General features: G+C 37.3%; 1 protein-coding gene across 5 annotated transcripts in view; it reads right to left on the bottom strand.

Annotated features, from left to right (window-relative positions):
- gapvd1 (GTPase activating protein and VPS9 domains 1) overlaps window positions 1-23,182 on the bottom strand; it is a 68,149-nt gene that overhangs the window by 27,701 nt on the left and 17,266 nt on the right. For 3 of the 5 annotated variants that reach the window (XM_036578617.1, XM_036578618.1, XM_036578619.1), the window contains exons 5-12: window positions 18,999-19,085; window positions 18,693-18,827; window positions 17,637-17,829; window positions 16,850-16,930; window positions 13,267-13,424; window positions 10,692-10,821; window positions 10,269-10,394; window positions 8,842-9,015 (exon numbers count right to left, since the gene is read on the bottom strand). In XM_036578617.1, the coding sequence (XP_036434510.1) occupies window positions 8,842-9,015; window positions 10,269-10,394; window positions 10,692-10,821; window positions 13,267-13,424; window positions 16,850-16,930; window positions 17,637-17,829; window positions 18,693-18,827; window positions 18,999-19,085 (1,084 nt within the window). The remainder of the gene's footprint in view (window positions 1-8,841; window positions 9,016-10,268; window positions 10,395-10,691; window positions 10,822-13,266; window positions 13,425-16,849; window positions 16,931-17,636; window positions 17,830-18,692; window positions 18,828-18,998; window positions 19,086-23,182) is intronic. The other 2 variants (XM_036578620.1, XM_036578621.1) reach the window with 1 other exon arrangement.

The raw sequence follows: 23,182 nt of genomic DNA, 5'->3' as shown, positions 1-23,182 counted from the left end.
CTGGCCCATTTGTAGCTTTCCCTGTCCCCACTTACATGGGTGGCTTCTTGAGGCATCTGAAAAACTGTCAAGTCCTTAGTGAACCATGGCTTAACATCATGTTTAACTGAATGCAGATCTCTTCACTGAAACTAATGTATAATATTACATTATATAAATTTGGATTTGTCCCAATCGAATCTGAAAGATCAGGATTGGATATGAATATAAGGATTTATTTAAATGGTTCGAATATTGGATATACTAAGCTGGATCACATTCTAATCCTTTGTTTCTATCTGTTGTTCTTTATTTCACCACCATCTTAGAGGTGCCATAAACTGACATTATGCATAACTAGTGGTAGTGAGGCAGGTTTACAAAAGCTAACAAGCAGTGTAAATGTCTGCAGTGTGAAAACAATATCTTCAATATCTGCAAAGTAAGGTTTTTGACAGTGGTCAAGTCCGTCACCTTTTGTTAAAACGTGTCAGTTAAAATTAGCTGCATGAGTGCATGACTAGAGTCCATGACTGCATCTGATTTCCGACTTCCATACTATACATTACGCAAAAGCAGGACGCAAGTTTAGTGTGTCTGAATCCATAGCGCTCAACAAAAGGTAAACAAAAAATCCCAGGATGTACTTCATTTGGAGAGATACTGAAGTATGCAACCACAGCACACTGTCCTATCCCACAACTGCACTGGAGCTGAAGAGCTGTTTGAAGCAGCAGGATGTTATTTCAAAATGGCGGAGCGGAGTCTGCTCTGGAGAGTGCTCTGCACAAGTATGAGTAATGTTAGCTTGAAACAAGCAAAAAACATACATTTTTGTGTTTAACACCAAACAGATCGAATTTGTAGTGAAGTACCAATCCATTATATCTGCCTTTTACAGTTTAAACATGCTGAAGTAAATACAAATTGTGCTTGTCTACAAGTAAATTAGCTACCAGTGTTTATATTTTGGGGTATTATAAGTAAATCATAATGTTGGCTTGCAAAAGTGGCCTGTAACTGAGTCCTTTATCAATGTACATTTGGTTAACGTTTGGAGTATGGGGTGTAAGTGTTTTTGTCTGAAAGTAGTGATTAACGTTGGCTCAGTGAAAGAAAACAGTCTGTGCATGAGAGTGAAGTCCACAACACCAAATGCAAAGAATTTTGCTGTGAACTACAACCTAATTTGTCTATCATTAACAGATTACCAACTAAGGTAAATACAAAGAGAGATGGTCCATGACTGGCAGTGTTAATGAGCTGAGCCAGTTTCAATTAGTAATAACAGCTTACTTGCCACCAATAGGACAGTGGTGATCTCATCAGTGGTGAAAATGCTACTGATAGAGTAGCAAGTGAGGCCCTGTTCACCACAAAAAAATCCTGCATTCAGAGGATTTAACTCAATACTGAAAGTCAAAATCTTCTTTAAATTTAAAAGCTATAGAACTTATGGCCAACATGCTATAGTTTTCCTTTTTCCACCAACACTGAATGATTCAAATGACTGTACAATTTATTTTAAAATCAGGGCTTACCCTGAACTTTGTTAACTGTTTTGTGTGCATTATGTGTTGCAAAGCCTTTGGGTGGAGCAGACATCATAGGGAAACTTTTTTTCCCCCCAGTTATGTAATGTGGGACAATATCAGACTAAAATACAAAGTAAGCTGCTTTTCTTGCTAAGGCTGCACACAAAAACGTTATCTGTATCATGTTTTTCTTTGTATTGTGATTGCTGAATAGTGATTCTGAACCTTCACTATTCTCAGTTGGGACAGAGAGCTGTCCCTGTAAGGAACAGCAGAACAGAGGTGGAATTTTGGGAGCTGGTAAGAGAGATGGAGGAGAGAGAGAATGACAGAGAAGAACAATGAATGGAAACCGTAAGAGAGGAGAGATGATGGAGAGAGACACTGAGTAGAGAGAGAAAAGAAAACAAAGGGCAAGACGGGGCGAAAAAAAAAAGAAATGAACAGGAGGTGAGTAAGAGAGGAGAATTAGATGCACAGAGAGAGAAGAAAAGAGACTGGCAGCTGATAGAGAGAAAGGTTTCTTCATCTTTTAAATATGGTTGTTAAAAAATAAAACAGTCAAATGAAACAACTACAAAGTTCACTGTTATGTTACATTTTGTGAGAAAACTGAATTGTTTGAGCAGATACAAATTTAGGGCGTACAATTAGATTTTCTTTACTCAGTATAATAGGATCAGTATAGCCTCATATTATTCTTGTAATCACAGGGATTAGCTTGTTTGTTTGTTTATATGTTTCAACTTCTTCTTTGCAGGAGGATACTCAAATGTTTGTAACTGATGCAGTAAGAACAAAATATCTGTCAGGTTTGCAGTGAGAATGGACCACTGGAAAAAGGCAAGCAATCTCCAGTGAAAAACACTGAGGTGCACTTAAAAGTCGCATACCAAGCTGAAATGATAAAGCAATATGAATGAGAGTACTATTTTGCATGTAAAAGATTAGAAAAACATGTGTAGCATGTGTTCCTTAGCTCAGTGTCACTGCTGGACTGAGAATAGTCCACCAACCAAAAATATCCAGCCAACAGCGTCCTGTGGACAGCGTCCTGTGACCACTGATGAAGGACTAGAGGATGACCAACACAAGCACAACACAACGCAGATGAGCTATCGTCTCTGACTTTACATCTGCAAGGTGGACTGACAAGGAAGGAGTGTCTAATAGAGTGGACAGTGAGTGGACACAGTGTTTAAAAACTTCAGCAGCACTGCTGTGTCTGATCCACTCATACCAGCACAACACACACTGACACACCACCACCACATTAGTGTTACTGCAGTGCTGAGAATGATCCACCACCCAAATACTACCTGCTCTGTGAGCGTCCATGGGGGTCCTGACCACTGAAGAACAGGGTAAAAGGGGGCTAACAAAGTATGCAGAGAAACAGATGGACTACAGTCTTTGTAGAACTACAAAGTGCACCTATATGGTAAGTGGAGCTGATAAAATGGACAATGAGCATAGAAACAAGGAGGTGGTCATAATGTTATGCCTGATCTGTGTATATACCATTGTTATACACATTTTGTGTAGGACTGTGTTGATTGGTGTAAGCTGAACCAACTGCAGCTAAACATCAGTAAGACTAAGGAGATGGTGCTGGACTTTAGAAAGTCCAAACCTGCCTTGTCACCAGTCACCATTGATGGAGTTGATGTGGAGGTGGTAGACACATACAAGTAATGGCTGTGCACTTGAACAACAAGCTGGACTGGAACTGTAACACTCTCGCAGTGTAGAAGAGAGGCCAAAGCCGTCCATACTTCCTGAGGAGGCTGAGGTTTTTTGGTGTGTGCTCAAAGCTCCTATGGACATTCTATCAGTCTGTTGTAGCGAGTGCTTTATTCTATGCTGTTGTGTGCTGGGGCAGCAGCATTAACAAAAGTGCTCAGAACAAACTAAACAAACTTATTAGGAAGGCTGACTATGTTGTAGGAGCCAAGCTGGACTCCTTGGAGGTTGTGGCAGAACAAAGGACTCTCAACAAGCTGTTAGCCATCTTGGACAACACCTCACACCCCATGCATGCTACACTGGAAAAACAGAGAAGCACTTTCAGTAGCAAACTGTTACAGCTGCACTGTGTTAGATCTTTTTTACCCACTGCTATATGGCTCTACCACAAGTCTCCTTACTGCAGAGACAGTACTGACCTCCTGCTGTCTGAACTGTGCTGAATTCACATCACTATATCACCTCTTGTTAATACACACTGTGCGATATATCATAACTGCTACTGTAATGACACTCTCACTGCGCACTTTACACTGTAATACTGCTGCAAACTGTTTTTAGACTTTGTCATACCACTTAGTGCCTGCTCTCATGTAAATACAACAAATCGGTCTTATGTGCTATGTAAATATGTAAATAGATATACTTTTATTCCTACTCTCTCATACTTGAACTTATGTTAAGAGAGGCACTCTGTGCTGTGGTGCAGACAGCTGCAGCTCTACATTCTCACCTAACCTCTTTAAGGAGATTTTCATTGTTACTGTTGAAATCTTGTTGCTTCTTTTTATTTATTCTTACCGAATTATTATTAAAACCTGACAGGCCTGTCAAATGAAGCAAAAGCCCCTGATAAAGGGCTTTAACCACAACGGCGTTTAGTCAAATTCGTTTTGATGAGTAAAGCTCTTTAAACTTTGGCGCTAGTGACTTTACAGTGTAAAAGAATGTTCAGTCATTGGTAAGATGGCAGGTGTTACATGTCCATGGATGTGTGGATACTGTGCACTCGCATACTGAAAGTACATAGTTTAACAGTCAAGTAGTACGTCCTGGATCGAGTTTAGTACGTAATACTTAATTATGCCACTTTGGATGCAGCCTTATATAACTATAATGATTTTGAGTCTATGTTTCGTTTTTTTGCTGTGAATGGCACAAATTACATGCCCACAATTTTTTTCACTCACCACTAGAGTAAAAACAAAAGCATGACACAAACATTCCACTTTACCGGCTGTGCCACACCGCTTCTGGAATGTACTAGCTACGAAAACACAAACATCGGAACAGTACTCAGTACTGCCAAATACTCTATATTAACGGACTAGGAAAATTAATGGGCAAAAAAAAAAGATCAGGAAAACCCTAGTCATCCACTGTTAAATACACCCAAGTCTGTTCAGGTCCAGACAGTCTCAGAGCTCCTCAACTGACACAGTAGTGTCCACAGATTTCTGATGGGTTTTGCTGTTTTCAGTTTTTGAATGTGCATATGCACCAACTATGCCACTGCACAGTACATTTACTTTATTTTTCTCAGGATATGATGAGAAAAGTTATTTGCCTATATCTTAAATAGTTACAGAAATATTGCCACCTGAAATTTTGTAATAAAATGGTCACATATAATCAGGTCAGTATATTCAGGCAACCCAAGATCCAGTTTAGACTGATGACTGTCATTCAGGAATAATAAGGAAGAGGTGGGGAAGTGAACAGATTGACAGTAGCTTCTACTTTTGCTGAAATAAATTATAGCCTATCATAAAAAGAAACTGAAAAGATCAAATTCTGAACAAATGAAGACCATGCTAACACATATTCAGAAGTCCAAGTAAGGTTGTAAATAACACCTGCTATAAAAGTAATCATTATAATTTATTATAGGATGACGAGAAGAAATAATAATTAATCATTTATTTGAATCTTCTCCACACTAGGCCTGGCTAACGTACTAATAATTAGCACAATATTTTCTAGTAAAAAAATAATTAATTAATTAATTAAATAAATAAAAATAAATAACACACACACACACACATATATATATACATACACATACATATTATAGCTACCACGTGCATCACACATTAAGAAAATAATGTATTCTCTGTCATTATAGCAAGTCAATTTGGAATGCCTTTGGAAAAGCATGTCATATTTTCATAATTTAACACATTTAACTTTAACTATTTAACTATTTTTATTTCTATTAATTTCTATTTATTTATATTCTTGTGTTAGCTTTGCTTTTCATTTTTATTGTGTCCTAAACTGAGCTACGGTTTAGCCTAATAAACAGAACTTGGCTTCCTTGGCACTGTTTTGAAAGCTTTCTGTCACCATGCCTCCACTTAACTCTTCAACTACTTTTGATGGCTGTGCTTGTTTGAGTCAAAGGATTTGACTGGAAGGAAAAATCTCCTTGCTTTACCAAATTAATGAGGATGGAGATCTTTTTGGACTCTTTTGCAGCACCCTACGCTACCTTCAACAAGACAAATGCTAGTACCCCCCTGTCTGGTCACTTCCCCAAGCCAGGCAGAAGATCCATGGTCTCAGCTCGGAGCAAAACTGAAACCATGTAAGCTGCTCTGCCAATTGGAGCCGTGGTCTGCTGGCAGTGGGAACATGCATTGTGGTAGGTGTTCTGCTTGTCAGCCAATTCAACTAAACATCAGACTGAGCAACAGGTTCTTCATCCTGAAAGAGCTGAAAAATGAGCTGGGAGCCTTTCTCTCCTGTTCACCTGGTGGCTACACAGCACAATGCAGCCAAGTGGCTTCTCCGGCCATTCACTTCACACCGACTCCCACATGGTTAACCATCGTGAAGCGGGCCCATCACTACCCCTCTTTCCACGTGAATCCACCGGTCAGCAGGAGCGTCGCACCACTCCACCAGATTTCGTCACATGGTCGCCCTGCCATGACTGTCTACTGGATTCAGCTGGGCAACCAGGCAGCTGCTCCCCTCCTCTGAGGATGATGGTACAGTCATCTTGCTGTTTACCGCTGCGGGATGTAGGCCAGCAGGCCCGCCACTCCACCGTCGTACACTACCTTATGGTCGGCTCACCTCACCATGCCGCTGGATTCTGTCAGTCGTCTGAGTGGCTGCTCCCCTCCAACCATCCTGATAGCAGGTGACTATTATCCGGAACAAACACCGCTCAGTCATCACATACTCTTTCTCAGGCGCTAAAGTCCGTGATATCACGCAGCATCTCCCCAGCCTTTTAGATAAGTACTGTTCTGTCCATAATACTGTTTTATACGTTGGTTGTAACAACACTAGAGATCAGAGTTCATGATGACTGAAAAGAGACTTCACATGTTTGCGGACATCCATAAAACACTGATGCAAATCTGTTTTTATAATAGGTCCAATCCCTCCCCTGAGAAAACAGGACAATTTAGTCTTACTGCCTATTTTCAGTCTTGGTTTTAGTAACCACAGCCCTATCAGATGCATTATAAATACTAGCATGAAAAAAAAAACAGTTTCACAGATAGTGGTTAAAAGAAATGTTAAACATTTTAATGAACAAGCTTTTTCTGACTCAGCACAAAGCCAAATTCACTCAATTTATAAAATTTTAGATGGCATCAACATGGCCTTAAGCATGCACTTTTTAAAAAATTCAGTTCGGTCCTGACATTTCTACTCTTCCTAAAACATGAAACAAAGCTTGGACCCTTGCCAGACAAACCAGGGATCGAGACCATTGGCTTACATTTAGGCAGTTAAGAAATAAATGTACCACTATTTGAAAAGCCAAATCAGAATATTACCTTTGCCTAATGACTGTTCTTCAAACCCTTGCAATTTCTGGAAGGCAGAAAATTCTCTTAAAAACAAATAACTTCCCATTCTGACCCATGATTTACTTAATGACTATTTAATTTCTGAAAGCTCTGCCAAACTTTCAATGCACATTTCTCTACTGCTGAAAATCTTTTCAATGTTAGTAATAACTTACTACCTTTAAATGCACCTGATTTAACCTCTCACACTTAACCCCTTCCCTCCACATGCAGTAGCTAAAGCACTTACTGCTATTAACCCTTGAAAAACCACTGGAGAGGAAAAATCAGACCCATTTTTTACATATGGCGGCACCAGTAACTTTAGAGCACATTATGCATTTTTAATACTCCCATTTTAACCTGTTGAATTCCCAGTATCTAGAAAACCGCTTGCGTCATTCTGCTACACAAGGAACGGGAAGCATCAGATCCCAATAATTACAGACCTATATCTAAATTGTCATGCTTAGCCAAAATCTTGGAAGCCCTAGTGAATGATCAACTCAAGTCATTCCTTTATGTGAACATGTGCAGCTATCAACCTAATTTTTAGGGAAAACACATCACCATTTCTTGTCAGACTCGTTTTAAATGACCGTTTTACTGCTATAGATAGAAAGAAGCACTGTGCTGCTCTTTTCATTTATCATTTCAAAGCTTTAGACACAGTTGATCATTCCCTACTTTTAAAAAGCTTACATTGGCTTTGATGCCAAAGCTACAAGCTGGAACCAGAATTACCTTTCTGGCAGGCACCACTGTGTGGCCCTGTGACACCACTGTGTGGCCTTGTTCTGGTAATTAAAGGTGTTCCACAAGGCTCAATTCTAGGTCCATTCTATATTCACATTAATGATATTTTCAACTCCATCTCAGACTGTAAAGTACATCTTTATGCAGAAGACACTATTTTATACTACTCTGCTGATTCTGTACAGGCAGCACTGGAAAAAAATGCTCTTTTGATGCTTTACAATCTCTATAAGCATAGACTTGTTGAATCCAGAAATGAAAGGGTCAGTGAGTACAAGCACCTCTGCATTAGGCTGGATGAAAAAATTAAATATAAACATATCAGTAAGCTAGTACGGAAATTAAGACAGAAGCTCGGTTTGCTGTATCGAAACAAAAATGTTTTTCCTAATGCATAGTAGAAATAATGCTATTACCAATAATTGATTATGGTAATGTAATATAAAGACACATGGCTGCCAATAACCTCAAGCCCTTAGACTTACTTTTTCACTTGGCTCTGAGATCTATCACCGGAAGACCCCTACAATGCTACACTTAAAAAAAGTATAAAACTTTTCTGAACTGGGATAACCTTCTTTTAGCTACAGTGCACCAGCGAGCTGGAATTCATTAAAGGAATCTCTAAAACTGGTGGTATCACTTGACCATTTTAAACTTTTAATCTCTAACCAACTCAACTCAGCCTGCAATTGTTTTAGTTGATTGTTTTTTACATTGTAAATGAGGGTCACTTTAAATGCAATCCAAGTTTAAATAAAAGCTGACTGAATGTCTGATTACATCAGCCAGTTGCCAAGGAATACTTCACTGATTATATTCTCTACAGAATTGTATATAATGATAAGGCTTCAGTACTCAGATGTAAGTGTTTTAAAAAAAAAATAAAAAATAAAAAAATAAAAAAAACATAAGATAGCTATTAAATAATTAGAAAACATGGCAAATCTCAACCCCTTTTATGTTCTTAAAGAAATAAAGGCTTTTTGTCTTGAGGAGGTTAAACTGCATCTTACCAGCTATTTCCTGGAGTCTGTCCTCATCCATATTGGGATCAAAATCACTGCCAAGGACATCAGTGCTCCAGGTTTCACTGACTGTCTCTGAAATATCTCGATCATCTGTCAGGCCCATCATGTCCCGAATCTCAAACTTGCGGAGTTTATCATCCAGATTATCCTGCGTGGTGGCTAAAAGATGACATAAATGACGATGGTTAACATGAGAAGCTAGTAGGCACACAAAACACAGAACCTGAGCCACAGCCAACTACACAGCCAGTACTTTTGAGTAGACTCATGGGCCCAAAGTTATATTATTACCTCACTGGCCACACAGCACACAGTGGCCTATCAGGAACAACTTTAAAACACGTTTCATTGTTTTATACCTCATATTTCGCGTTCTTTTCTGGATGTCACAGATCTGGTTTTGTTTATAATACTGTAAAAAAAATGTGTTGGATAAGGTTCCCATTGTCTAATATCAAATTCTGCTTCTAAGATCTAAAATTCACAATGACAAACATGCAATAATAGAGCAAATCAACTAATATAACTGTTATAAGTATAACTTTATTGCATTATCATATACAAAGGGTTATTTCTATGTTTTTTTTAAAAAGCAGAAATGATTTAGATGGTGAGATGCACAGTGTAAAAGGTACACTATCTTGGTTTAACCACAAAGATAAGCATAAGCTACTTTACAAAAAATGGTTAATTATTGAAATCAATGCAAATTACCATGATTTTGTTTGCTATATAGAATTACATTTTTGAATTTATTGATTCATTTGTGTGTATTTTTGTGAGCTTGACACTGCTGGTCCCAATACGCCCATTAACAAATTTTTATGGTATTTATTACTAGAGTTTAAATAATAATGTTTCACTATGTATCACTATAAATGTTGTTAAACTTGTTTTTTTACATTTTAAGCATGGCTACAATTTAGCATGATGTCTTACACTTACATTTTCTTACGCAGCAGGCCTACATCATATTTGAAGCTGTAATGTAAGTAACAGTTTAAAGAATTTACATTTCACCTTGTAAAGCTACATTTGTTGTCATTGTTCTGTGACTCATAGCAGCCTGTAACCATCGGGGGCATGCAGCCACACAAATGTTGCCATGGTGACAGAATCATTACCACAAATGGAGATTATCAGAGGTGAGCTTTGGCAGTGTAGATTGTTTAATTAACGTGGAAAAAGATGTACTGTACTCATTTTTTGATGTGTAATACTACTCAACAATAAGATGTTGTATTCCATGACTTGTCATGCATAAAATTTTATTAATAATGGTTCACAGTTTTAAATGTTTGTTATTAATTGTATCTTTTAATGAAATGAACAATCATTAAAATAAAAAAAAAAATGCTAAAAGTGCACAATATACAATTAACTAAGCACACACGAATGAGTGCACACAGTACCTTGCTCATGTTCTAGTAGCTGCAGAGCCTCAACACCATTGCTGCTTGATGGTCCTGGGCCTAGTTCTGACACAGATTCCCCTTCCAGGTCCAGAGATGAGACGGAGTTGGAACGATTAGATGGACCTACACAGAAATGAGAATTTCTCCTACCAGTTTTATTCTGCTGCTGGAGCTCTGCACAAACTATTGTCCTTACAAAATCATAATAGCACCAATTGGGAGTGGAGGTAAGCTCTCAATTTTAACTTTTAACTTTATTACAATGTAATACAACAGGCTATCATGAATATAGGATAACATAACACAATGTAATATGTAATTACTTCTTTAATATTATGTAAATGCCTTTTATGGTTTTATTTGCAGGTAACTATTAAAAGTGAGAGGGAGTCCTCTGCTGGTAATTTTGGGAAAACACACCCTCAGAGATACCCTCCAGATTGTCACTGCAGAGAGAAAAGCGCAGGGTTTTGTCAGGTTTTCCATGCAGTTTTGTCTCATCAGCTGGAGCGTCTCCTTGACCTCCATCTGACAGCTGCAAGTTTAGCACCTAGATGAGAGATGGCATATTCTTTATTTACTATATGCTCAACATTCAACTGCAAAAATGATCAATCTGCCACCACTCTTAAGCTTTTCTGTCTAAAGCAGACCTGATTGAATTAACTCTAAATTGATCATTACTTAATCTGCTGAACAGAAGTACTGACAATATAACTGACACCTGATACCAACTCTTAAGATGATTACTGGTGATTTACAAACATTACGTCTGGAGAGACGTAAAGAAAAAAATACTGTAGTGCACAAATTACTCAGAAGCCTCAACAATGATCCATGTACTCCCAAACACCCACACAGTGATATTGAGGGATGGGCTCTTGAGCTGCCAGTCCATTATTATAAAAAAACTACAGCAGTGTCTTTATTTGCTTTGTCTTTATTAGCTTTGAGATGCTGACAGTTTAGACCACGCTGAAGTGGCACAACTGTGACACAGATCAGATTTTTTCAGAGCTCTGCGGTCATGCACATCTGATTATTTCATATCAGACCCAAGCCACTTTCATAGCCACGCCATGTGACCTCAGAATGGTCAGATCAGAATTCATGGCTGTTTGAAATAGCATACTGTGTACTGTATACTGCATCAGTATATACTGTATAGTGCATGCTACTCTTCATCAGTAGTATACTGTACGGTATTCATTATGTGACGCCATCAGGGACCAAGCCAATTAGACCATCTCAAGACCTGCCCCATTTTTCTCAGCCCTACGTTCACTGCTTAGCAACCATTGCTAGCCTCTTTTCAGCATGTACGTTTATATTTTGGTCAAGACATGAGCCTGACTATGAACATGACTATTATAAGACACCCCAAATTATAAGACACAACAGAGTGAAAGAGGGGAGGGTGTTGTTTTCTACTCCAAAGCCACAAAAACTTTAAAAATGTCAGCTTTTGCCTGGTCTGTGTGGTTTCTCATCAGTTTGCGAGTCATTTTATTTTTATTACACTCGCAGTTGGTAACCTGAGTTAGTTTGAATAATAAACAGTGTGACCACACGAGTCTGAAAAGCTGATTCTGAGTGGATTGCTCAACTCTAGGTAGTTTATGAAATAGATCAAATAAGCAAATCCACCTCAAGAACAACAGAGGGGCTTCAGCGCAGCAGCATTTGGACAAATTTCTTTTATTTTGCTGTTATTAATGTACGGGAAATCTGAACCCAACGATTTTAATATCCAGGTGGTTGCGTCAGTGGTTACGTCGTCCTAAAAGCGCTATGTTGCATTTTGGGATACAGTATATCATGGAAATAGCGCTGGCTGTGTACTGGAACAATGTGCCAGAACAGTATGTCATCCGGGTAACTTTGGTGTTACCGAAAAAAACTCATGTTGGTCACCTATGGATACTACTTACTACTATGGGCAGAATAAGTATGCAAACAGTATGTAGTAGGTTATTTCGAACACAGCCCATGTATTTTTTTCACTGCACATATGCCATTATTCAGTGTTAATGAGGCAACAGGACCAAACCTGAAGTTAGTGCCAGTAGATGCTGCAAAAGCAACACAACTGACCCTTGTCCATCTTCATCTCGTCCTAATAATGAACATCTGAGAGATGTTAACAGCAAATTATGTTAGAGACAAAGACTTGTTCTGGTAGTTAGTTTGTTGTTTATTAAGTACATGGTAATTCACATGACCTCTCTGATTAGGATGTGCACAATGCAAGTTGTTTCAGGACGTAGATTTGTTCACATTCATGACAGACTTGAGTCACTTAACTACTGGAATGTGAACCATCAAGTTAGAAAGATTGGACCTGAGCAAAAAATCAGAATTAAAAAGTGAGATCTTTAATGTGAGCACAGTCTTCGTGGTCTACCAGGTCTTGTAATATTGCAACCACTGATCTTAAAAAAAAATAGCAAAAATCTTATACTAAAAAAGGGTTATTTAAAGTTATTTAACCTTTTAGAAAAGTAAAAAAAGAAACATTCTTAGCAAAGTGTGTCAGTTATTGGCACCCCTAGATGTGTTAGAGAGAGTCAGCGCTTGAACGTCTATTTGCAATCTCCTGAAACTGAAATATCAACATAAACATGCCACAAACACACAATTATGTGCTTATACGTGCAAAACCTATACTGAGTGTGACATTAAAGGCTGTCTTTTCATTAAGGTGCAAGTGCAGTCTAAAAGTATAATGCCAGTATATTGCCAATTTAGAGGCAGGTGTCTAGAAAGGATCTAGAGCAGGGATCCACAACCACTGGAAGGCCAGTGTCCAGCACAGTTTGGTGATTTATCTGCTCTAACACTCCTGATTACACTCATCTCTTAATTGACAAGTTTAGTGGGTGTGTCTGAGCAGGCAAACTACCAAACTATTCTGGACACCTGCCACCAGAAAATGGCAAAACTACAGGGAAAGCCAAAGCATAATACTGTAACTTTCATGGAATTAATTTGTTACCTCGTTCTCCGACATCATTCCAGGCACAGTTTGAGGGGAAGTTCCTAACGAGATGACGAGCACCTCTTCAGGCGTGACCTCCTGTTGAGAGTCTTGGGAGCTAGCATCAGGCTCACTGTCTTGAGCAATGTTGGAGCGGGATCGGCTACGTGAGGATGCTGGGGAAAGAAGCACACGGATGCACATTTAGTCTAAAATAAAAAGTAATTAAGTTTAAAAATAAAGTGATGACTAAAGTTGAGAGAAGTTAATGTACATTAATATACACTGAACTACACTTAATTTAGTGCAGTGGCAGCTCACAAAATACACACAGCTGAGGCAAGCTTGTTTGGAAGATTACAGTCACATAACTAAGGTGCTTGGGCTAAGCAAACACAAGCATACTGCAGTCTGGCACACTCATTTGAAAAAATATATACAAGCATTTTATTTTAAGATAGATGACTTTATCTTAAAATGTTTTTAAGTGAACGCTACTATTGTGAGCTCTTAATAACAGCATACAACACAACACAGGCTTACACACCTTTCTCGTAAGTCATACAATTATATTTATGCATGTGTAGACATTTGCAGGTTGTCAGATATAAACATACAGCTTCATAATATTAGGTTGCAAATGTAACCTGTTTCTCTGACAGTGTGAATGAGGTATCCTGCTAAGGGTACACCTCTTCACATAGTCCTCAGAAGAACTCATTTCATAAACACAGACCTCAACAAAACCTCAAGAGAAAACTAGACATATGTGAGGAGATCCAAGTGTCTGTGAACACCATTGACACATATGAATGACAATCACCTAAAACAGGACACTGGCACTGCATGTGGTTTTACAAACAACCCCTTAAACACTTGCCATTTGTCATCACAAGGAAACCAAGCAGATGAGGCCCTGGCATTCTAAATTGTTGTTGTTCATTTAGTTTCAGGCCACAACTAAAAAATGGGTGTCTCCAAAAGTAAACTAGATTATGGAATTGCCAACTTCTCTTCTGTCCATACACACTGACACTGAGAGCTGGTGTGGTCCCATCAGGATCACTGCTGTCTCAGTGGTATAGACGGATTTGCATTCACCACTGCCAAACTTTTGCACAGCAGCTGGTTAGTTACTGAAGAACCATATACCAGACAGTTAGTCACAGGCTAGCTAGCAAGATGATTCTGTCTGGATACAATGTAACCGTTCCCTCCTGTCTTGCCAAGCCAGTCCCACCAAAACAGAAGGGGCTGGTGCATTGAAATGAGAGCTTCTGAGGACTATACAGAGTGGCATAGCCATAGTGAAATACTAAAATTAATTACTGAGAAAGGAAAAAAGAAAACCGCCCTTGAGTAATTTAAATTGTAGCTTCTCAAACGGCAACGCTAACCTAACCATGTAGTTTAAAACTTAAAATGTTATAACTGACCCAGAGTTATCATTTAAATCAAACATAAATAATGTTCCGACATATTTCTTTCACCTCAGGAACATAGATTGAAAAAGATACTTGGTTACAGTGCTCTATGCAAAGGTGATTCATGCTATCGGCTAATTTACTGTAACACCCTATTTCCTGGATGACCTAAAAAGACTGTTGATACAAGTTATAGATTGTATAAAATGTGGCTGCTAGAGTACTTACTAAAACAAGTACAAGGAAAAATGCTACATCTATTTTTGCATCACTGGTTGGCTCACTGGTCTCTGTCTCTTCAAAAAAAGTAGAAAGGGAGAATACCACTTGTGTTGTTCCCATCAAGGTCTACTGAGTGTCACAAGAAATATGCACTATGTAACAGATATTGAGACTTTGAGACTTCAAACATTTGGGATGTGGTTTGAAGGCATTAATAAATACATTTGTTGAAGTGCAATTTACATTTAATTTAGGATAACTGATAATTAGGCAACAGCTTTTTAAAATTTGTTTATTGATGATCAGATAACAGGCATGTGGATTTGGAATGTGAGTTTGTGCAGAATTTTGCCAGGCTCAGGATGGTTACAAATAAAAAAAATATGATTCCTTGGGTTGGGTTCTGCAGATTTTTGTCAGGCTATTTTGTCAGCATTTTGAGTTTTAAGTCCTAACATCCCTACCTAGCTCTATATGGCAGCAGCACTTTTGTTAGGCTCTTTTGCCAGACATCACATTAAAAATGTAATAGAAGGAATGTAAAACAACAGGCTAAAAAGCATACTACTAGGTACATCCACTCCTCCATCACAAACAGTGGGACACCCCTCTAGATATAATTAACACAAAAGAAATTAAATAAATTAGTTTTGCTCTAGAAATTGTATTTGTTTTGCTCTAGGTCAACTTAAAAAATAAATACATAACTAAATAAATAAATAAATCACAATTTGACAATTTGATTGCCTACTTCAACTGGATATGTGTGAAAATCCCAGTATGGCAGCCTTCCGAATGACAGAACTAGCAAGCCTAGCATTAGATATATTGTTATGTTCAAAAGCACTAAGGTCACTGGTTTTGCCCATTCTGATGCTAAACTGAGTTAGTACAAATAAGGACAGACAACCAAGCTGTGACTATTAAACATGACTCAGACACAGCTGATGTATCATTAGACATAGATTATCATATTATTATTACAATTAAGAGGATATTTAACAAAACTAAAATCTAACGTATGGACCCAAGATGGTGCCATGGATAGTTGCCTCAGTGTGCTGTTCCCACTATTTTTTTGTTTTGTTAATGTCATGTATGGTGTGTCTAATTATTTTTTTTTTATTTTCCCTCAATAATATTCTGTTTTCTTATATAAACCTTATAATATATCTTATGCATATATTTTTAAATATTTAGTATATTTAGTAAATAGTCTGTGTACTTGTCTGGTCTGTTTAGTAAGTTACAGGTCATGCATGCATGCTCTCACCAAGACAAATTCCTTGTATATGTAACATACTTGGCAAAATAAAGTAATTCTGATTCTGATCAATTTCAGCTTTTTCAGTTTATTCTTTTTTGTTTTATTTGTCTTGTTGTAAATATTTTTCCACTGCATTTTCTATTTTTTATAAGTTTCATTATTAGCAATTATTACAAATAAATATATACTATATATATATATATATATATATATATATATATATATATATAAATAAATATTTACGGAACATTGGTGTATTTTATCACACTCGTTTCACCATTTTGTAAAAGCACTAAGTCACTAGAGACAATGTGCTACAGAGGATAACTGCTTTACAATCTCAAATTTACTGCCATTACAGAGTCAAGAAATAAATGCTCTGATCTTGAGTAAGTCACATGCACATGAGCAGACAGAAAACACATCTGCAGCAAGTTACATTAGCTTTATATTTACTACTAAAATACTGACATGAAATCTATAAGATGATCTTTTTTCACTATGCAGAGATGTAACGGAATTCTTCTACTTTCTATGAAAGCAGCGATACCCTGCCATTAGAAAAATGTCACAGAGCTGCACGTCCTGCACACACTTGAAATTAGAGGAGTTAATTTCATTGGCTATCACTGCAGCACCTGTGCCGCCAGACAAAAATAAGTTACATCTGTGCAACAGAGCTACCCACCAAATGGGGTTACTAAAGGAATATGAGCTGACAGGGCTGTGGCAGAGGAATCCCAACACGTTATGGCAGCTAACTGTTGTCCTGATGGTCATTGGCAGCAAAGAGGCGAAGAGAGAACATGATAGAGAAGAGGAAATGGGAAAGGTCATAAGAATTGATAGATAAAGGAGAGGAAAAAAAAATGAGGGCATATTAAAAAGAGGTGACTTAGTTAACAGAGCAAAAACTGTTAACTCACAATTTTATGGCTAATCATACACAATAACAACAGAGAGACACAGATACCGTCCGTTCTACAGCTTCATTGTGCTATTTACACAGACAGATGGGTAAAACCTTAAAAAATCCCTAACACAAAGTACATGCCTTTTATCTTTTGCCAACAAAACCTTGGAATTCCATCTGCCTGTGACATGATAACGCATATATTTTCTTAGTAAATAACCAATTTAAAATACGTTATCATTTATAAGGGTGCAACTTTGAAAGCAGCAGTTCTTTGCATGCTGTACATTTAAATTTCGGTACATGAGAGTTTAAGTAAAATGCTATTTAAATATTGTATAAATGTCAATATTGCTTAAATATCAGTTATTACAAAGAAAGGCTACATATTTTACAAACAACTTGTGAGAGTAGAGTAACAGTGTTATAATGAACAGTCAACTTATGAAATAAGGAATACAGGTTTGCAGATTTTATCATTTGATTTATATTTACTACTGATTAGTACTAAGTGCAGAGCTGCAGTAACTACTAAACTGTAAACTAACTATTATGCAAGTACCTATGGGTAGCCTGTTCTTCTTGTTGGCAGGTGTAGTAGCTGGGGAAAGCTGGGGCGTACTGGAAGGTGTGAGCTCCAAGCTGTTGCTCTTGATCGTGCGAGACTGTGGTACACTAGCTAGCAGGGTCTCCAGCGCTAGGTGGTCTTCCTCTCTGAGCTGGTCCCCTGCAGTCACACTCCGCACAAAGTCCACCTGAACATGGCACATACTGAATATGTCTCATTACTGTGCATACAGGAGTTCATTCCTCAATTTCCATGCTGGTGGGCTGGCTCCAAGCACAGTTTGGTGATTTCCCTGCTCAAAACACATTATTCAGGTCAGTTATTTGCCAGGTTTAGCTGGTTAGAGCAGGAAAGTAACCAAACTGTGCTGGACTGCATCCTTAAAGGTCCTGGACAAATAACCTCTTCTGTACATTTTGCCATGGCCACAGCTCACAAATCGTTACAAGCCTTTATGTGGGAGTATGTACACATGCAATCAAAATGGCAGAATCATTCAAATGAACTAAAAGTTGCAGATAAATACATGAAACTGTTCTATCATGATGCTACTACTTTAAAACTTCACATTATGTCAAATAATTAGCATGAATTTATTAGGAATATTAGATGTGTCAAGAATGATGTATATGTAAAACAGAATGAATTTACTCGAAGCATGGTGATCAACTTGCAGCTAGATAACTTATAAAGAAATTACTATAAATAAATAATTACAATATGTTATTAATTGTTTAATAACTTTTTGTTGTTGCCAAAAACTGTCAATGAATAGTTATGGAAATACTGAAAAAGCAGTAATTAGTAATATGACAAGTGATTTAAAAGCTTTGAAGGCTTTATTTTTATACATTTTGGGTATTGTGAAACTTTAGCTTTAAACTTTAAAAAGACATTTAAATTTGTGTTGTCTAATCAAATTTATTGCTTGTTATTGCTATGATACTGCCAGTGAGAGACCGATCACAGCCATATAAACAACAAGATGTAGATCTGTTGATGGTATAAAGTTTACACCCTTCTGTATTTAATTCCCAGTTTGTAACTTACCAATGCCAGGAGCTGATTATGTGTGATATAGATCACAGTTCGTGTGAGGCCTTCTAAAAGGTTCATTGATGACATGGGAGGGGTCTCCACAGCTCTTCCACCAATCACAACATCCAAAAAGGCAGCAACACAACTCTGAAGAAGTTAACAGAACAGCCAATAAAACATGAGTACTGTTGCACCCAACACAGGACATGTAACAGATTAATGAAAACCATAAAATCACATGTTTCCTTATCTAGAAAAAAGAAACAGATTATATGGCTTAAAAGTCAATAATAGAAAGGTACTGGAAATCATTCTTACCTTATCAAATTTTGATAAACCGCTTTTGCGTCGAGGATCTCCATCATCTGTGTCAGCCATGGCTAACTGCTGCAATAACTGTCCAACCTGAAATATTTTCAGATAACATGACAGATGAATATACCAAAGGACATTTGATACATTCACAACTTCTTAAAAATACATGAGGATGGCTGATATAGACATAAAATGTGTGACACAGTTGGGTATTGCATTCACATTAGAAGCTATAAATTATAAATAAAATGTATAATTTCAGTCTCTGTCTTTGACTGGATGTGCAGCATTTACAGATACTGGGAAATACGCATTGAGGGTGAAGGTGAATCTTTACAGAAAGTGTGTACTGCGCACTTGTGTACACCACTCCGGAGGTGGTGTACACAAATTTTGGGAGAGAATGGGAATTACTGGACACTCAAAAGAAGAGATACTGCAAAAGCAATTAAATGAACTGTGTTTTTCTTTTAATACACTTCTAATGGCTAATTTGTTTGGCACACACCAAATCCTTTGAAAATTCACTGTTACAAAGTGCCTAAAAAGACACACCATTCAAGTTTCATTATAATTGGTTAAAGATAAGCCTGTCAAATGCCAGCTGAAAGCTGACTGACTGATGACGACCATAAATTTTTATACACTGTCCTTACGTATTCACTTATAGTCTGTGTAATAGATGTTCCTTGCAAACTTTCAGCTTGGATGTTGCACGATTGGATGTATGGATGCTGAGAAACAGTTATTTAACAGTTACAGTGCCCCCTAATGATGTAGGCGCATCAGAATTGATAGGCTACCTCAGAATCTACTCCTAAAAAAAGCTGTTAAGTTTCTTGACGAAGGAGTCTTGAGTTATAGAACTTTTACATTTTTATGAATTATTTTAGAGAGATTAATTAGCATTTGGCAGCCATATTGTTTAAAAAGGCAACTTTTTAAAATAATTATTGAGCTTCAGGCTTTTCTGAATTTTTGACACCAATTACATGAGGATGGGGCAAAAATCCTAGGACCAGTTCACAAATGCAGGTTTTGCACATAAGGCAATTTTGTTAAAAATCTAAGTAGGTGAAGCAAAAAGTTCAAAATTACAAATTAGTTTGTCTTGACCCAATGAATCAGGAAAAAAAGCATTTTGTGTCTAAAACTGTTCATGTTGTGCTGTGCAATAGCATCCCCTTTAGGCTGATGGGGCTCATGTCCTGCACCTGAGTAACGAGAGGGAGTACTACCTACTGACCAAGTTCCATGTCCCTAAGACCTATGGTTTGGTCTGGCCAGATCACTTTAGGACAGAAAAATAATAAAAATCTTGACAATTCCAATAGGATTCTACGCACTGCGTGCTTGAACCGCAAATATGTGTACACTTCAGTTTAGTGGGAATTCTAGATACTTTTATACATATTCAACAGCACAAAAATTACCATTCACTAATGTGCAAATTGCAAAATGAAAATAATGAAACTTACGTAGAACACATTATTGCAATAATTCAACAACACCCAGAGTTGCAATAAATCGGTGCACTTAATTTCAAAATGTTTTTAGTTTCAAAAACGTAATAAAATGTAATGTACTAACTTGCATAAAAATGTACTGCAGGGTCTTGACTGTTAATCTAACACCTTTTTTTTTACCAATAATGTAACTCCTTCCTATGTTTTTTGGAATGTATTACATTTTATGTTGATTATTTGTACTGTTTTCTTGAGTTATCATCATACTCATGATTTTTTTTAATGAATAATGCAGGTTTTTATTTTGATGATGTAACACTATATTTATTTGCAGTCCATAAGTGAAGCTGAGAGAGCCCAATATGTTGTTCATATGTTGGTATTAAAAGTGTTAGTCAACTATGCCATGTCTTGTCTGTGCCATCTTCTTGATTTATTTATTTTTGACCCACAGAAATACTAATGTTGGAGTATTCTGTATTATACCACTATTAAAGGTTTATTCCTGAGAGAAATGCTGTGCTCAGATATATTGCAATACTGCAACGTGCTGCTAATCAGTTTAAATATTTTTTTTTTTCTACAATACACCATTTGCACACAGTTTATATTCTAAATTTTACAGAGAGCCAAAGACTTTACATTTCCAAGCATAACATTTTACACCAGTGGTAGTGATTTCACTATTAATTGCTATAACAACTTTTGCAAGGCTATGCATTTAAATTCTGCAATGGCAGGTGACAAAATAGCCAAATAAGAATGAGTGAACGTACTTGGAACAGATTTTATTCACAAACCCCATTTCCAGAAAAGTTGGGACATTTTGTAAAATGCAATAAAAAGAACAATCTGTGATGCGTTAATTCTTTTGAAACTCATTCTCGTTTGGGAACTGAGGACACTAACTGTTGGTTTTGCAAGTGAAATTTTTACCTATTCTTGCTTAATACAAGACTTCAGCTGCTCAACAGTCCAGGATCGTCATTGTCTGATTCTTCTCTTCACGATGTGCCATACATTTTCAATAGACAGATATGGACTGTAGGCAGGCCATTCAAGCACCCACACTGTGTCTACGATGTCACATTGTTGTAGCACATACAGAATGAGGCCTGGCATTGTCTTGCTGAAATAACCATGGACGTCCCAGAAAAAGACTTGATGGCACCACATGTCTCTCTGAAATCTCTGTGTCAATGGTACCTTTATACATATTCAAGTCACCCATGCCGTGGGATCACACACACACGGTAGTGGTTTCCGGCCTTGACCTACATGGACTCCCTGAATCGTTTCACAATTTTATTGTTTATGGTAGACTGTAAAAGACCTAGATTCTTTGCAATCCTGCACTAAGAAATGTTCTCTTTGAACTGTTTGACAAGTCTCTCACAGAGTTTGGCACAAAGTGGTGAGCGACGACCCATCTTTGCTTGCAAAGACTTTAGTGGACGCTGCTTTTATATCTAATCAGGATCCCCTTACCTGTTACTAATTCACCTGCTTAGTGTGGAATGTTTCAAAAAGGTGAATATTCTATTAACACTCTTATTTTGCCCTGTCTTAAATGTTTTTGAGTGTGTTGCAGGCGTCAAACTTAAAATGTATATATTAACAAAATACAATCAAGTTGCAAACGTTAAAATCACATTTATTTGTACTTTTCAGTTAAATAAAGGTGTAAGACAATAATATATATATATATATATATATATATATATATATATATATATATATATATATATATATATATATATATATATATATATATACACATCGCATTTTACAAAATGTCCTAACTTTTTCAGAAAGTCCAGCTGACCAGAAATGCTTAAAAGGCTAAACAACTAAACTGACTTTGTTAATACTTGATCATGACTAACCTACAGTTGTCTCAGAAAGCATTCACACTATCATCACTGCCTGTCATATAAAGGTAATGACTTCTGGCTGCCTCAGTGTTTTTGTCACTGGCTGTGTGCATGCAGGGTTAGTAACGTTAAAAGATAAGAAGTAAAGAATAGGCCTGTGCAATATAATCGGATATCGCTGATGATGGACAAGTAACCCAAGGCAATGTGTAAAGGGCGAAAATTGCTGTTTTGGTAAAGGAACAGAGAGAATTAGAGATGACTAATTTACCATAAACCACTTGAAAAATCTGTTGGTAAACTGGGGCTCATGTTTAAGACATGTGCAGGCTCAGGCACCAGTAGTCAGTTTCTCACACACACACACACACACACACACACACACACACACACAGAGAGAGAGAGAGAGAGAGAGAGAGAGAGAGAGAGAGAGAGAGAGAGAGAGAGAGAGAGAGAGAAGAGAGAAGAAAGAAAGAAAGAAAGAAAGAAAGAAAGAAAGAAAGAAAGAAAGAAAAGAAAAGAAAAGAAAAGAAAAGAAAAGAAGAGAGAGAGAGAGAGAGAGAGAGAGAGAGAGGTTTGTTAAGAAACTGCCTTTGTTATTTCTCTCTGCTATTGTAATGCTGTCTTTACCACACAGCTTCCCCTTTGTTTTCTTTATTTGAATGGAATCGAAAATGAATGCTGAATGCTGAGTTGAGCTCAAGCTACTTGCTGCAGTAAAAAAAAAAACAAGCTATTATGTTATCGACAATCGTGAGTTTTGACTAGGAAATAGGGTGCTAATTGTTTTATTTATCACCCAGGATTAGTGCAGAGTACTTAAGATACAGAATACTCTTAACTTTGG

The sequence above is a fragment of the Colossoma macropomum genome, unplaced genomic scaffold, assembly GCF_904425465.1.
Source record: "Colossoma macropomum unplaced genomic scaffold, Colossoma_macropomum, whole genome shotgun sequence".
Taxonomy (NCBI): Eukaryota; Metazoa; Chordata; class Actinopteri; order Characiformes; family Serrasalmidae; genus Colossoma; species Colossoma macropomum.
This window is presented reverse-complemented; position numbering and strand designations above follow the sequence as displayed.